Consider the following 17,787-nt stretch of genomic DNA (forward strand, 5'->3'; position numbering starts at 1 on the left):
ATAATGACTTCATTGTGCAGGTGTGCCGGTAGAGGTCGGTTCCAATTAAGCCATTTTATAACTTGGTTTTTAAGGGAACTAAAGGTTTCAGTTTCACCCCTATCTAATGGAGGTGCTCCTGCCAGGATTACCATAAACCGGTTGGCCTCCGGGGGGAGATCAGGCCGTCTAGTTCTTGGGGTTTTGAGATCCTTGGGTGGGGGCCCTTGGGTATCAATAGACATAAGTGTAGGTGGGATATGCAAACCTGGGAGGGGGCCTGGAATAGGCTGTGGAGCAACTAGGCTAGCTGAATTAGAGACTTGGGGAACAGGTTGGGTACTTACGGCCGTTGAAACAGGAATTTGGGACACAGTAGTTGGATGAATAATTTGGGGAGTGGGCATACTAGGAGGGAGACAAGAACTATTAGGCTTGGTGGAGTTAGCTAAAAGAATAGCAGTTGATTTCTCTATATTAGACATTCTGAAATCAAGCCTATCTAATTTGGCCTCTAATGGAAAGATAATAGATTTAAGTAGGGTAGCAATTTTATCCATAGAGATATCGTTACTGGGTGGGCACCCTTCGCAGTTGGTATTCAACAATACAGATTCTCCATCTATTTTGGCTGTTTTAGATGCCCTCCCGGTATTTTTACCCTTTCTGTTATACTGTCTCTTCCGTTTCTTAATAGCCCCTTCTTTCTCCCCCTGAGTGCTAAGGTGGGTAGTGTTTCCATTATTTACAGAGGGAAAGGAAACATTTGCACAATCAGAGACAAGGCTAGAATCAGCTACAATAATAGAGGGATTTGATATAACAACAGAATCTACTCTTAGCGGAGGGACAGAATCAAGAAGTAAAAGTTGTGCATCCACCACAGGCAAGCAGTCAGTAGGTCTTTCTGGAGTTTTAGCGTTGGCTAAGGGGCCCATACTAGAACATTTAAGAGTCATTAGTTCTTTGGACAATCGTTTCTCCAGTGTGACAATTTCTTTGTCAATAATGTTATTAGCCCTAGTAAGAAACTTCTCCATACCTCCCGCGGCAGAATGAGATCCTCCAGCCAACAGGGATTTACTCCTGGTTTCACGTCCGACCATGATCCACACGAAATCAGACAACAGGAAGATTTAGAGGAGTAGCCCGGTCCGGTCACTGTCAATCACGAACAGGCACAAACGGGCCCGCTCTTGGCCCGGTCTTTGCTCCGGGCTGCGTCCCGCGCTGCGGGAGGGATGGTCCCAATTATACCAGCGTTGAGGGCGGTGAGCGGGCCGACAGGGAGAGCGGACCGGAAGTGGTAGACGGTCTATCAGGGACTCCTGGGTAATGGAGTTCCTGACGCTCGCAGCCCTGCAGCCCTCAGCCAAAGATATAACAACAAACTTCCCCCGTGGAGTCCGAAGCAGATGCCCCTCACTGCCTCCGGCGATGCGGCACCCGCGGAGCGGGTGCGGCGAGGTCCGGCGTCTGGTTTCTCGCTGTCCGGAGAGCGCGTCCTGGCAATGCGCTTTCAGCAATTTTTACAAGTGTCCCATATTATAATCCCACTGAGGTCTAGGCACGGAGAAGCATCGCTGTTAGTGATGGGAGCATAAACTAAAAATCTTACAACAAAGCTAGAGGGAGAAGGAGAGTACAAGAAGAAACCAGTAGTGCAAGGCAAAATGATGGGCCCTCCCACCAAATGTATCAATGGACCTCTAAGTCTCACGATCTCGCAAATATTCCTTGACCTTGGGCAGAATGGAACCCCTTAAAAGGATTGGTGACCCCCTTGAAGGGTTGGGGCCCCTGCGCCACAGGGGCTGCAGGGGCTGCATAACGCCCTTGGATGAATGCACAGGCATGCATAGGCCAGCATTGATTCAGGCCAGGGCATCATCAGGCCCACCAATAGTCATTATTGTGGCTCCTACAATCGTTCACCTAGGAAATGTTATGCCCACTTTCATGAACCCTAAAGCTCTTATTTTTTGTTGATGCGTGATATCCCTAAAAGGTTCTTTCCGTCGTCACTGTGTCCCTGTGTCATGGCACCACATTTCTGGATTACCGCACTGACCTCCATCAGTTCTTCTGGGCGCATGCAGGTGCCATGATCTTGGATCCCTCGCTGTTCTGTGTAAGGGAAAGACCATGGCCCAGGCCTCCTTCTTTGCCAATTATATATCAGTGGGAAGAAGGCTCCATGTTGTGAACTCCCCAAACTCATAACTCTTCCGTGGTCTGAGCCAAAGAGCAGTGAAACCCAAGTGCCATCAGGTTTTGGAGAAGTGCATCAAACTCCAAGCTGGGAGATCATGTTTCCAAACTATAGTTAAAAAATCTTTCAATTCACAAGAAAAGGAGCTTTTCCTTATCCATACATATAACATAAATAACGATTTATGCACACTTACTACATATTAAAATATGAATGAATCAAAACAATGCATGTTTGTAAATATGTTATGTACAAAATAAAAGCAGTGTTTTCAATACTGACCATACAGAGTAAGCCTAATATTGTGGTTCACCTCGCTGAACAGGCATCATAGGACACAGATATTCATTTATAATTCCAGTAATCAAGGACAACAAACTACTAGCTACATTTTGTGAGAACTGCATTGAGCCTTTATGTAACAATGATATTAGACGGGCAGAGCAAGCAAAGTAACCAATAGAAAATGTTTCACCAGGACTGTGGTTTGGCTCCTTTTCCAGGCCCATGTTTGACCTTAGAAGGTATGAGTAAGAAGCTTTATAACTGTGTGTGCACCCGATAAGCATTTCTTGTGAGTTAATTTACCACCTCAGGAAGGAAATATGCGAGGTTTGGGACCCTGGTCACGCTGCATGGAGTCCAAATGGCCTTCAGAATATTGGTGCAACCTTGAGTGGTGGGGACGCCACCTAACACTCTGCTGCTACATCGAGGATCTTTGGGAAAAGCTTCACTGCTCGCGGAACCCGCTGCGCGGGTCCCGCATCGTCACTGCTACTGCTTCTGCATCGGACCTTTGGAGGCTGTTGTGGGTCACTGACAGGGCTGCAGGGCTGCGAGCGCCGGGACCGGGACTCGAAATCCCAGGAGTCCCGGCAACCCCGAGGCCGCCACACCTGGCCCGCTCTCCCTGATTGCCCCGCCCCACCCATACAGCGTAAAAAGCCCTGACTGCTGCCTAATCGTGGGACGCCACCTAACACTCTGCTGCTACATCGAGGATCTTTGGGAAAAGCTTCACTGCTCGCGGAACCCGCTGCGCGGGTCCCGCATCGTCACTGCTACTGCTTCTGCATCGGACCTTTGGAGGCTGTTGTGGGTCACTGACAGGGCTGCAGGGCTGCGAGCGCCGGGACCGGGACTCGAAATCCCAGGAGTCCCGGCAACCCCGAGGCCACCACACCTGGCCCGCTCTCCCTGATTGCCCCGCCCCACCCATACAGCGTAAAAAGCCCTGACTGCTGCCTAATCGTGGGACGCCACCTAACACTCTGCTGCTACATCGAGGATCTTTGGGAAAAGCTTCACTGCTCGCTGAACCCGCTACGCGGGTCCTGCATCGTCACTGCTACTGCTTCTGCATCGGACCTTTGGAGGCTGTTGTGGGTCACTGACAGGGCTGCAGGGCTGCGAGCGCCGGGACCGGGACTCGAAATCCCAGGAGTCCCAGCAACCCTGAGGCCGCCATCCCTGGCCCGCTCTCCCTGATTGCCCCGCCCCACCCTAACATCAACAGGCTTAACCTATTTAAGTAAATGTAAACCCCGCTGCGCGGGAGCGCCCGGGGCAAAGCCCGGGCAAAGGGCGGGCCGTCTAAGGCCATCCAAGGTCGCAAAGGGACGGGACGGGCTAGTCCCCTAACATTTGCTTCTCGGTAAGAGACTTACTTCCCTATCAGTACCCGTTGGACATTAGTTAGAGTTTATTGAACTATAATACATTGGTTTTGTATATTGTTAATCGTGTCCATACATTGAAGATCTTATCCTTGTATTATCATGTCTTCAGATACAGGAAAATCACGAAATATAACTGTCAATACATCAAAAGGGGCAGTAACAGGTACAATAGACCAATTTTTTAAATGGGTGACTACTGTCCTGGAGAAGGAAATTGCGGACACAGAAAAGCATCTATCTTTGGATCTGTTAACCGGCAAACGCTCCTCTCTAGGACTAATTGGGAAAGCACCCTCACCAGGGGTGATAGACCTAGAATTTCTGAGTGATAATGTCCCCCCCACTGATAATACTCCTCTCACTCTTTATGGGGCTGTAGGGGACGAGGGAAATAATAGGACTAATACCCATGGTGTGACGTCCCTCTCTGATTCCCTAGTTAGTTCCAACACATCAAGGCTATCCAGTTCACCCAAATTATCTGTATCCTCTCCAGTAATCTCAGACCAAGTAGAGAACCAATCAAAAAAAAGAAAGAGACGAGGTTCTCTCTCTATCTCAGGCTCGGCCACAAAAGAGAAAGTTAACATCTTGGCCCCAACGCCCCCACTTACACGGTCTCCTAAGTCAAACATTCCATCTTTAATGACTAACACATTAGGGCCACTTCCTGACCCCTGAGGGTGAACTCCTCTCTAAAATAGAGGTCTTGGTGAAGTCACTTCTACTTCCTCTCTTAGAGAGAACCAGACTAATAAGTACACACTTAGACAAGCTGGGTAAGCAAATAGAAGGGAACACCCTGGCCCTAACGAAATTGTCAATGCTACAGCCAAAAAACTCTACTACTAATCTTGTTGCCCCCACTGTTCCACTATCAGAGCAACCATCTACCAGTGGCGTACCTCCAAAATCTGGCACTACGCAGGGGAAAAAATCACTAGCTAAATCATCCAAGGAAATACCCAATAAAGAAAAACCCAAGCTCCCTGTAAGCAACCAAGTAAAAAATGGAGAGACCCAAACTGGCAATGGAAAAAAGGAAGGAGAGAAAAGAGAAGTAGAAACGAACCTCCCTCCTGTAAAGAATAACCCACCCATGAAAAATAGATCAGATAAGGAGAAGGGGGAACAGTTACCTCAGCGTTGAAATAGACCAACGACTAGGATAGTGGATCTACCCCCGGAATCGGCCCCATATACAATTATTATGACCAGGGTGCTGGAATTAGCAGAGGGGGTTAGAGAGAACTACCATGCTCTAAAAAATAAAACTATCTATTGGCTGAAGCAAAACAGACCCCTTCCTGCACATGTAAATGGAGAAATTTTAACAGTAAGACGTGCAATCTGGGTGGGATCAAGACCAAAAGATAAGAGGGGGGACGTAATAATTATAAACTTTAAGGACCATAGAGCAGTGAGGTGCATTGGCGACTGGTATGAAGCCATAGGGGGTGATAATATTTCTACACACTATGTTAGTTATTTTTACCCGCGGGAATTGATAACACACCCAGAACAGAATCCAACAAAAAGGTTTCACCCAGATTGGAGAGAAGGGGGCTATCAACCCTCCCAGAAATTTTTTTTAACCAACCTTTCCAAACAGTATATCCCCAGGCACAGTGGGGGTCTCAGAATAGTAACTATCAACCATACCAGGGGTTTAACATACCTACCTTTAACCCTTTTTCAATGCGGTTTGGGCTGGATGAAGTAGATTGACTTGACAAGGAACAACCCTCTCTAGTAAAATATACTTTGGCAGAATCCACTAACCTGCAGGGTGATATCATTTCGAAAGGTCGTGTAGAAAGACACCAATTAGAAGGTGACAACCAGTTGGCCCTATTGAATGTGACACCCGAAAGGGGGGGAGAAAATCTTCTCTTGGGTAACACACCTAGTGGTATACCAGACTCAACAAGGGAGGAAAGGCAGTTGATTTTGGGGACCTCTGTTTTAAACAAGGCTAGTAGCACGAACGAAAGACCAGACCGCGGAATGAAAGGAATAAAACTACAAATTATGTTCTGGAACATTGCGGGTCTCCGCATAAAAATCGCGGATGGAAGTGCCTTAGATTTTGTCAAAGACTACCAAGTAATATGCCTACAGGAGACTTGGCTCACTATAGAAATGCACCTGACAGGGTATAAAACATTTTTCCCCAGCAATTGCAGGTACCTATGGCAGGGCAAAGGGTGGGCTGATAATTTACATAGCGAAAACCATTCCGGGGCTAGAAATTACTGTGCTTAGCTTAGAACCAAACTATCAGATACTGAGACTGTCTTTTCAGATGAAGAGGGTTATTCTACTTGTAAATATGTATGATAATCTAGTAGAAAGCGAGAGAGTAAAAACACTTGGGGCTCTCCGCAATTAACTTCTTACCTGGTCAAAACAGACACAAGGCCTAGAACCCCCAAGCATTGTGTGGGGGGGTGACTTCAATCACCACCCCTGTGAGAAGAATAACAGTAGTATTTGCGGTATGGGGAATGAAATAGATGACCAAATAACCCACTTCAGCCACTCAGTGGTGGGAGATTTTTTAAATGAAACTCTATCTGATTTGGATTTGGTGATACTAAATGAAGCAAAAACCCCCTGTGGGAAGTTGGATCCAACCTATCTGGGAAGGGGTTGTGAGTCAACAATCGATTATATACTGACCACAGCGACTCTTGGAAATAAGGCCCAGAGATTCAAAGTGCTAATAAATACCCTGAGGGACCATGCTGCACTAGGCTTTGACCTATTTATAGATCAGGGGCATTTATCAGCACAGACTTTAATGACCGCACTCACCCAGAACAATATACATTTAAAAAAAAACAAATGGTTTTACCCTAGGATGGGGAAAGATAGATCCCGTAGAATTAACAAACAAGGTAGTAACTGCGGCATACCCGGCAATACTTAAGTGTCTAGACACCGATATAGGAGAAGAGGGAGTCCTAGATAATTTTAGGGTAATTCTGGAAAAGGTAAACAAATGCTTAACAAGAAAGCAAAAAGGTAAAAGGGGAGAAAAAAAGGGTCTTTTAACCACAATTGCTCAGTGGCCCATAAAACTCTAAAAAGAGCACTAACAAAAACTGTTAGAGACCAAGAGGAGGTTAGGACCCTGAGAAGGTCATACAGATTGGCTTGTAAAGCTAGAAAAGATGAATTGAAGAAAGCCCTATGGAACCAACTTCATGAGAGTTCACTAAATAGAAATAGCGAACTGTTCTGGAAGGTGGTGAAAGCCCCTTTTCTGACAGATACTGATAACCACCCAAAAGTAGAAGTCGCTATTGAAGGACCAACATGGGTAAACCATTTTGCAAAAATTTTCGGTAAACCTTCAGAAGTAGTTTTAACTGAGGGAATTAACCGGGAAAATCAGGCTAACCCGTTCCCAATTGCACTAGATTTTGGACTTCATGAAGTAATAAACGCAGTAAAAGCGAGTAAAAGCGGAAAAGCTCCTGGCCCAGATGGGGTACCAGTTGACTTTTTAAAATTTAAATTAGATCTGTGGGCTCCGATTATAAAGAGGGTGTTCGATGCTACAATGAAATGTGGGCTAATCACATCTTGGACCCAATCAATTTTGGTACCCATATTTAAGAAGGGAAATAGGGAGGATGTGTCCTGTTACCGCCCGATCTCGCTTCTGGATTCGCTGGGGAAAGTACTGGGCAGAGTCGTACTCCAGCGTCTACAGGAGTGGGCGGACGATACCGGGACCCTTTCAGACATTCAGTTCGGTTTCCGAGAGGGCTTCGGGACAACAGAACAAGCCCTGAACTTGGCCCTAATGATGGGGAAGTACGTGTCGGCTAAGCGGGGCAGGCTGTACATGGTTTATGTCGACCTATCCGCAGCTTTCGACTGCGTCTCCCATGCAAAACTGTGGACAGTTCTTATCGATATGGGAATAGATCTAGTCCCGGTAACCTTTCTTAGAGAACTATATTCCAATGCTTCATCCAGGGTGCGTTTTGGAGTGCAGGGTGAACTATCAGAGCCATTCACAGTGGAGCGCGGCGTCAGGCAGGGTTGTGTGCTGGCCCCCTTTCTCTTCTCCCTTTATACTAACGGGCTTGAGGTAGAGATGCTGAATGGGGGCCTGGACCTCCCCCGAGTGAAAGATCGCCTGGTGCCTGCGCTCCTATACGCAGACGATGCTGTGATACTAGCACGCACCCCACGGGAGCTACAGAAAGCTCTGAACAGGTATGCAAAATTCATGGGTAGCTTGGATCTCCACATAAATATAAAAAAGACATATGTCATGGTGGCAGGTCAAGGAAAGAAACAGGGGAAGAGTATTTTTCTTGATAATGAAAAAATAGAACCAACCGCCCAATACCCTTATCTGGGGATTATGATGGATGAGAAGCTTAATTGGAAAGCGGCTATAGAAGCCCGCAAACATCAACTTCTGCGAGCAATGGCTGCCCTTATAAAATTCGCACAGAAGCTAGGAAAGAGGCCACCAGTAGAGCTGCTCCGCATTTACAAAGCAAAGTGTCATTCCATCGCACTTTATGGGGCGGGTCTGTGGGGACATAAAAACACAAAAGCCTTACAGGTAGCAGAGAATGCTTTTATGAGATTTCTTTTGGCGGTCCCTAAACGAGTATCCACCTTTGCCTGCCATGCAGAGTTAGGAATGCCCCATATTGAGGATTTGGCAAAGATCAAACCCATACTGCTCTGGCGTCGTATTTGGACGTCAACGAAAAATACCTTTACAAAAGAGATTGTGGCAGATTGTATGTCATTGGACTATGCGGAAAAAATAGAATGGCTGAGATATGTAAAAAATCTTCTTACTGATCTGGGGATGGCTGAATACTATTCTAACCCTGAAACAATTGTTGAAATCCCGAAGAAAGATCTAAAAAGAAGGGCTTTGAGCCATATAGAAGAATTACGTACCAGCACAGAGATAAAGAAACCCTCAGTCCAACATTCCTTGACAGTCATGACTACTTTAGAAATGGAACCATATTTGACATATGTCGAGTCATAATTTGAGCGGTTTTTACTGGCAAGATTTAGGCTGAATATCTTCCACAGGGTTGTAGCCTTTCCTAACAGAAATAGTTGGGACGAAAGCTTAACGGTGTGCCCCTGTGACGAAACGTCTGAACAGTCAACGATCCACACTGTAATGTTTTGCAAATATTATACTGCACACCGTAAGCTATGGTTAATTCCCCTTCTGAGAACTTTAGGCCTTAGAAGATGTCGTCCCGCCATGTTGTGGCTGCAATTTTTAAGCTCTGAATTGACCTGTAAAACTGTGAGCACGTTTTTAAAATGTATTTTTAAACACAGAGTAAATCTTTGATATGGTAATGTTTGACTACCTGAGGAAAAGAATAAGGGTATCCTTTTTAATTATAAATATATCAATTCTGTCCTAGTTTTGCTAAAATGAATTTTAAATGATGAAATGTATTGTGGAAATTCTTTTATGGTTTTTTATGTAATTTGAAAACCGAATAAAGATTTACTTACTTACTTACTTGAGTGGTGCTTTTGAGGTTCTGTGAATTCTGAACCCTTGGGTTCCATTTTGTGCATGGTAGCCATTTTATGGTTGCCCTCACATAGGCCTATGACTGTGGCTGAACAAGTCTTTAGGACACGTACACCTTAGCTTGAGTTTGTGCTGACTCCTGTTTGACCTGAGTGAACTGACCCTGTTGCCTGAAGCTGACCTTGCCAAACCAGTTCCTGCCCTTTAGCTGATCAAGATGAAGGATCAGAGCACAGTACATCGTAAGGTTTTACTGCACACAAACATGCCTTATCCTACTTCTATCTGTTTCTGTTTCTTCTTTTATGGTCTATTTACGATATGGGTTGTGGACTTGTGGTCCTTCTTATTATGGGTTTGTCCGGCTTGTCTAAAGAGGAATGTTGGGTTTGTTCAATGATTGATTATGGGCTTGCAAAAGCAAGGACTGCCCCTTACTTTTATGCTGAGTCTTGTAACCCCGAGCATATAAAAGGCCTCTGTTTTCTGTATCAGACTACCTCATTCAGTTGCTACGGCTTCTGTGTGACGTGGCCTCACTTATAAGTTTAATAAAGATGTCTTTTTCATATTTCAGCTTCTGTGCCAAGTCCTTTTTTCTATTAGTAAGTATTCCCTGAGAATCAAGATTTCAGTTCTTCCCTTTACGGCACTTACCCTGAGAGGGGTCTGGGACTTCGCTTACCCCTACTGCTGCATTGTGAGAGAGGCAGCCATTGGATGTGTCACGGTGAAAGTTCAAGAGATTCTTTTGGTGTACAGCACCAGTGGGACACCCCATCTCTGCTCACGCAGTGTGGCACCGGAAGGCACTGTATGTACCTAATTAGCAAAAGGTCGCCAATTTCTTTCTGGCAAAATGAGCAGTGCTGTATTCCCGGATGTACCAAAGTGTGTGTGAAGCTGGGTGGCCCTCTATGTATTTCCAGTGTGTTGAAGAGAGACATCATTAGCAAAGAATTCTTGTGGTAATGGAATACTACCTACACAGACCATCCTCCTAAAGGTACTGAAAAAAGAAGGTAGAAGTTTTATTTCGCTTGAGGAATTCAAAAGTTAATTATCGATCTGAGAATATAGGACGGAAATCCTAGGGTGGCCATTTTACTCAAGGAGACGCGTTGATAATGGATTAATTTTGTAGATTGCTGTTATAGAGACCCAAGTTCATGGGCCAGAATAGACGGTGATGACTTTGGAGGCCATGGCTCCGACCAACAAAGATAAGATACTGCATCATGAAGTGTTCAAAGAAAGTGCAATAAAGACCAAGATATTCTATAAAAATAATATGCAAATCCTGAAAAACAAAGTCGTACGAGGCAGAATACTGAATACTGGTGCTTGGTTTTCCCCTACTGTCTACAGATAGACGAGTTCCAAGATAATCCTGCAAAAGCAATGAAAAATTGGATGGTGACACACAAGATGGCTTTTAAAGAGAGTTCCTGGTGCCTTCAATATTGTAGTGGGAATGAGAGACTCAACCCGGAGGGAGTCGGTGACTCGAGCAGCAGCAAAACAGAGTACATTGACTTAACTACGAAAGACTGTAAGGTACTAATCTTCCTGAACCTGAGGAGAAAAAGCCAAATAAAATGGTAGGATCTCCTGTCTACCAAAAAGGGACTAATGATTACCACTGTAAAATTTCAGCATGTCATTAAACAAGCCCTGGAAAAGCCAAAAACTCTGCACAGCTCTATCACTTTTAAGTCACACCTGTTGAATTTGACTGCTAGCCATTGCCTACTTTCCTATCCTTCTCCTGTGCTGTACCTGTTTGTGATTTTGGTGCATGGACATTGTAAACACAGGATTCCGGGACACTATTCTACGATATCTAGACTCAATTCATGATAGAGATCCCATGGGAAACGATCTAATGAACTCTAAAAGGCACGCCTCGCAAGACCAGTAATTAGACATCTACAACCAATATGCGGTTTTGTGACTGGTTTGCTTTAACCAGTTATATTTTTGAGAATTTGCCGGCCGCCCTGTAGATATATAAAATATCTAAACATTTCCTATGCATTCATGTTTTTATTTTATTTAAAATGCTGATGGAAATAAGGTGTAGCTGCTAAGTGCATCTTCTCTGAAGCAGGTGGTCTCATCTCTCTGTAGGTTTGGTCCTTAGTGTAGGAACCCTCCCAACACATCTGGCTGCACTGGAGTGAACTGGTGGTGGCAAGTTTTCCTGCAGTTTCCAATTTACATGGGGCGATGCTTCATCGGAGCAGCATTTGTCCATCTCCTGGCAGGGGAATTTAGTGGAAGAACAGCCTGGATGCCCCTGACTCAGCAGCGCCCCACGGATGCGGACTGCTCACATTAAAACCCAGGTGAGGGGCAGTAGAAGTGTTGTGTGCAATGTTGACCCGGAGACATCAGAAGGTGGCAGTCTGACAGGCCTTGAGACAGAGTGCAGCATCTAAACAATAGTCTTTCAGCAAGCACAGGCGCTAATCCCAACCTAGTGAACTTCCTGACTTGCAAATGGCGCTGGCGGCATGCCTATGGGAGATGGAGCTCACGTTGGTCTGCTGACAGACACAGAAGTCACTGGGCACTCAAAATATATTTTGAGCACCTCTGATGGGAGCATAAATTAAGTTTGGAGTAATATTAATGAGAAGAGAAGGAATTGCTTGCGTATTGAATATTTAATGAGTAGGACTGGACTCTATCCTGCTCATTTAGTATTCAATGTCCCAATAACCCCTGCTCTTGCCTTAGGAAGGGAGCTTTGCTGGCCTCCACAGCACCTATAGTGAGCAATACAGTTGTTTCCCTGTAGCTCGTGGTGCCTCGCTGATCGAGTGCACCACATAATCCTGCTGTAAAGACTTTGAATTAATATTAAAAGCATTATTTTTTAACGCTTATTGGCTACAGCACGTGTGGGCCCTCACAGTGGGTGTCAGAGGAGCAGAAGCTTGCATTAATTCCAGTTGAATTCATATCAGTGAACAACTACTCTTTAGTGCTGGGCACCAATGAAAACTGTCATGGCGCAATGTAAACATTTGCAAATGGAGTGGGTTGATTCAAGATTCGAAGGACAGCTCAGCCATGAAATGTCTACCAGAAAAAAACACAGGGAAGGACTGTCATGGCGCAATGTAAACATTTGCAAATGGAGTGGGTTGATTCAAGATTTGAAGGACAGCTCAGCCATGCAATGTCTACCAGAAAAAAACACAGGGAAGGTAAATGTTAAAGAGGCTGACCTAAAGCTCTGTCTCTCTCCATATTTTTTTGTTTTTGTTTTCTTTGTAGAGACTTCATGACATGCGGTCAGGCACACCTAAAAGTGGCAGCAGTCACACCTACAATCTATGTGTTATTCCTGTATAATGCACTGATAAAAAGGAAACTATCTACCATACCACAACGTGAAATGTTACATTGTCGATCCAGTAAATGGGACAGGTAATAAAGCAGTTCTTTGAGGTCATCAAGGCGTTTCATAAATTATGTAATTTTTTAATACAGATTTTGCATTTAAAAAGTTAAAAAAAATACATACATGACATCGGGGCTATTGGCTGTTGTGACCAAGACGTAGAGATCAAACACTGCATCCAGGTAATTTGTAAAATATGGCGTTCCTTCAGATGTTGAAAGATTTCTGAAAAATAAAAGATCAAAAGAAGAAATGAACTAAATTTATTTAAAAGATTTGCATACATTTTTGCTATGGAAAATGTTTATGTGCGAACAACTTCGCAATCATCTTTTTTACTGAATGTGAAGCCGTTTGTTGTGTGAGGTGCCTCACTCCTAAACAACAAACGTGGTAATCTGACCAAGTTGCCTCCTCGAGTGGTAATATTTAACCAACCATTGTTGCATGTGCTGGGAGACATATTGATGCCCAAACCTTCTTTACCCGCCATAATTGGTTAAACATAATATCACACAGGGGCTGATTTTGAGCTTGGCTGGTGGAGGATACTCCATCAGAATGATGGAGGACATTGCCCCTACCAGCCCAAGGGTCTTCTGCGTGCCCAATCTAGAGTGGTCCACCAACCCCACGGACAATTCAAAACATTGGCAGTTACAGCTGTGACAGTGGTTCCTCTCAATGTTGTAAAATGTTGCCAGGCCTTCAAACCTTGACAATGTTTTTTAATTTAAAAAAAAAAAACTCCCAAAGCAGGAGTATGTTTTTGAAAAATGAAAAACTAATGATCCCATGGTGCAGGGTCATTATTGTATTTATTTAGTTTTCACTGTTTTACTGCTCCTCGCCACCAGTTTTCTGCTAAATCATTTATTGTTGAGTACTTGCCTTCGATGCTGCCCTTGGTATTCCAAGACAAGATACAATTTTGAAAATGTGACGTTACAAAGGCTTTTGACTCCCTCAAAAGGAATTTTATTTTCCTAGTTTCAAAATGAATGGCTTGGGAGCCGAATTCTTGTCTTGGCTGAGGCTCTTGTATGCTCAGCCCACGACTTTGGAGCTGGTCAACACCACTTTCTAACACAGTGAATGTATCTCAGGAGGAAAGGATGCCCCTGGTCGCCACTCATCTTTGCAACTGGAATAGAGCCACTAGTGTGCCATTATTCCCACGGTGGTACTGATTTATGTCCAGTCTGGTGCTCCTAACACTCTACGCTGAAAGCGTCCTGCTAGTCATTAAATAACCCTCTGCCACTATATCAACCATGATTGAAGCATTCTCCAATTTGGAAGACTCACTATCAACTGGGACAAAGCAATGCTATTCCCTCAAATGTCCAGCACATATGAACGCAAGACAGAATATTCACTGATTTGGCAACCAGACTTAGTGAAGTATCTTGGCATAAAAATGGGTAAGATCTACAATAAAGAGATGGGTGCAGTCAGGGACCATCAAAGTTCATACAGGGACTACCCATGCCAGGTCTGAGTCGTTGGTATGCATTTGGCAAGTAAACCATGAAAAATTCAGATGCCGACAAACGTTGAGTGACACGTTTTCAGACCCTCAATATATTTTCTAGACAAATTTCCTACACTGATAGCAAGGTCCCAGCTAGACGTGTTTCTATAATTCAGACGGAGACTCGCCTCTATTCTGCATTTAATTCCTTATTTCCCTTCCTCTTTATTCCTACCTTCCTCCCTTTCCGCTCCTTACCCGTCCCGTCTTGAATTGCATTTACGAAACGGTTATGTAATGCACCAATTTTAAGATGCAATCTGTAATATATTTTGTATGTCACAAAGTCAATGAATGAAAAACACACACACACACACACACACACACGCACACACACACACACACACACACACACACACACACAATAAAAGTCTGCATTCAATACATTCCCGCAAGAGTCCTTTGCAATCCCAGTTTTAGACTATATCTGCACTTCTAAGGATGCATAGCACATAGAATTGAAACTATATAAAATGTCACAAATGAGTAAGCTGCAATGTCCACTGGGAGTCAGGGGAAGCTGGGAGAGGGACCTAGGCACACGGGAGACTGATGATCGGTGAAATTGTTGCTGTTGGCAAACCAGGGAGATAGCAGTGAATGGGAGATACAGGGCAGGATTACAAATTCTTTAACATCTATCTCAGGCCTAAAATAACTGATGGGTAGGGGTTTGTGACAAGATAAAAATTTGCAGACTCTGTAGGGACACATTTTCAAACTTTCTGTACCTGGCCTTGCTCTGTCCAGGTACAGAGTCATATTAGAGAGTCAAACTCAGAAATGTATTCGATATGACTATATTCGCACTAACATCCTCTTTGCTGTTGACAGTACTGAGCTTCCCTCACAAAATACTTAAAATGGTTAGAAAATGTATTACAATAGACTTACTTCTAGTCAAAAGACAGGTCACAATGCATAGGGGGCAGGGTTCAAACCACCACCATCAAGCTCTGGGTAAATGATCAATGTGAAATATACAGCATTTTTGTTGCTGACCAATTCAAAAACCAAAAAACATATGAGATCCACTTCATGCATTCTTATTATAGAGGGGCCATCAACTGATTGATCTCTCTCAACGGGAGGGTATGGGCTGACCTGGATGTATATGTTGATGTGTATTCACTGGGCTGTTGTAGGCGGCTTGGCCACCATGCTATGCAAAGCGAACAAACAAATCATAAAAATATATTTGACACGTGTATAAATGCCGAGTGTTTGTGGTGCACATCTGTTAAATAATGTATTTTTGAGTACTTGCCATACATGCTGCCCTTGGTATTTGAAGACGGCATACAATTTGAAATGCGCTTTCTAAAGATCTAATTTCAGTAGCTATAAGAAGTTTATTGAATTTAGTGCAAACTGTCTTTTCACAATATACGTACTTCATTTGAAAAGATTAAAGTTATTAGAAAAAAAGTTCTGTTGCAAAAAATCTTTCCCTCTGTTCTCTCTTTTTTGTCCGATCGCTGAATGGTCACAGAATTAGGCAACAAACAAGAGATAGCTAATGTGACTGCATTGTTTACAATTTGAGATATGGTAAGATTATTTACGAGAAAATCTAGACAAAGCCTGGTTGCTTTAGAGTACAGACAGAGTTGGTAGTTAAACAAGCATTTGTAATGTAATGGGACTCGCATTCACGAGAGTTTGCTCTATTGCCATTATAAATGACTGGGCTTTTGTTAATGTGTTTTTTTAAAAAGCAGATAAATAAAAGACATTGTCATTTACAGTGCCAATAAATTGAACTCTTGCAAATGCATGGCCTATTGCTTTGCAAATGCGTTAGGAGAGAGCGTGTCCTGCCTTTTACTGCTGTCAAGAGCAGGCACAACATAGCTCTTTGACAAAAAAGTGCTCAGAGGCAGTAATTAAAGCCTATAGAGCAACAACACATGTAACAGGGGGTGTCCTCATGGGAGGTTACAAAATGGGAATAGGTGGTACTAAGGAGGGACTACTAAGCCTGTGACTAATGAAAAGCCACAGTTTACAATGGACGATGACACAAGCTAATGAAAAAACAGGGCGGGGAGTGGGCGGAGCTTCACATCCATACCTTAAAACAGCATGCCTTGCAGAGCAGTGCATGAGCTGCCCAGGTTCGACCTAAAAAAGGATCACTAAGGCTTCACAGTAGAAAAGCAGACATGAGATTGGTAAAAGCTTGATGGGAACAGAAGCGAATAGAATAAGGAGGCCATCTTTCAAGTGGGTATTAGAGGTAGTGAAATTTGAAACAGGTCAGTCCAAGGAAATACCTGACGAATCAGCATGTTATAAGGATCTGCTTGTAAGTACAGAAAAAAAGGTGGACATGTAGCAGACAGCATCCTTTAGTGGGCCAAGGATAACTCCAATATTTCCAATGCACAGCTGTCCTCTCTGCCATGTTGCATGCACCAATCCATGCCTTCATGGACCACAGACATTCCAGCAGAGTGAGTGCTGTCCCGTCTAATCAGATTTGATGTCCAGCTGGCAACCAGAGTAGTATAAAGCTGAAGAGACCAATGTTGATTTGTTACAAGGGAGGCAATCAGAACTACTGAAGCATTCTTCTGTTTCTGCAATTCTAACTGTCCAGCACACAACCAATTGGAATTTGACCCTTTCTTTTAACCGTTCTCACTCACCTCTGGTAAGCCAATCACAACAAGTAAGGACAGAGCCTGCTCCTGGACTTTTAGTGATCATTGATAAATATAATCTTTTATTTTAGTTTGCATTGAAAGCGCTTTTTGCCCCTCCTGCTTTTTATTCAAAGTTTTTGCCTAACCCTAATGGAGATCTCCTATGATTGCTGTGAATCAAATGTAGATATCAGATGTAGGTATCAACCGAAGAAGGCGACGTAAACTGGGGAGTGAAGTTAGATCCAAAGGTTCAGAGGGCACACAAATAGCATTGGCCGAGTGAAAGATGGGAGTGAATTAATTTTAGTATACTCAAAAGCCTGAGGTCAAAAGAGGCTGCTGGCAGTGCAAAGCTTTGTGTTCACTTAGAGCAGTTCACCATTTGCTGTGTGAAGCTTTTTCAGAACCTTCCAAGGGCAAAGGGGCCGATCATAGTGAAGCACAAACCGACTAACTGATTAATATCAAAAGTGTGGGAATCAGCCTTGCAATTCGTTGCAAACAGTATCGCATGATGGGACGGAGGCTTGCTTGGGACGAAAGGCCCCTGCCCCAGCATTAACAAAGATGCCAGCATTACAAACGCGGACACGTAAATGGATGCATCAAAAGGCCACAAAAAGTAGCAAACTGTGAAGCTGACACATGGGAGAGCAGGTAGCAGCATGTGGGACTGCGGTCAGCTCTTCATGATGTATGCATCGGTATTCTAGCTTTACTACTCGGTCACTACTTCAAATTACCATTTCTGTGCATCTTTTAGTTCGCA

The 17,787-nt window shown here is 44.0% G+C and overlaps 1 protein-coding gene across 1 annotated transcript in view; it reads right to left on the reverse strand.

Annotated features, from left to right (window-relative positions):
* The window catches only part of LOC147708131 (two pore calcium channel protein 1-like), a 531,957-nt gene that overhangs the window by 231,809 nt on the left and 282,361 nt on the right, over nucleotides 1-17,787 (reverse strand). The window contains exon 7 of the mRNA XM_086926891.1: nucleotides 12,957-13,058. Coding sequence (XP_086783017.1) covers nucleotides 12,957-13,058 — 102 coding nt within the window. The remainder of the gene's footprint in view (nucleotides 1-12,956; nucleotides 13,059-17,787) is intronic.

The sequence above is a fragment of the Lissotriton vulgaris genome, chromosome 6, assembly GCF_964263255.1.
Source record: "Lissotriton vulgaris chromosome 6, aLisVul1.2, whole genome shotgun sequence".
Classification (NCBI taxonomy): Eukaryota; Metazoa; Chordata; class Amphibia; order Caudata; family Salamandridae; genus Lissotriton; species Lissotriton vulgaris.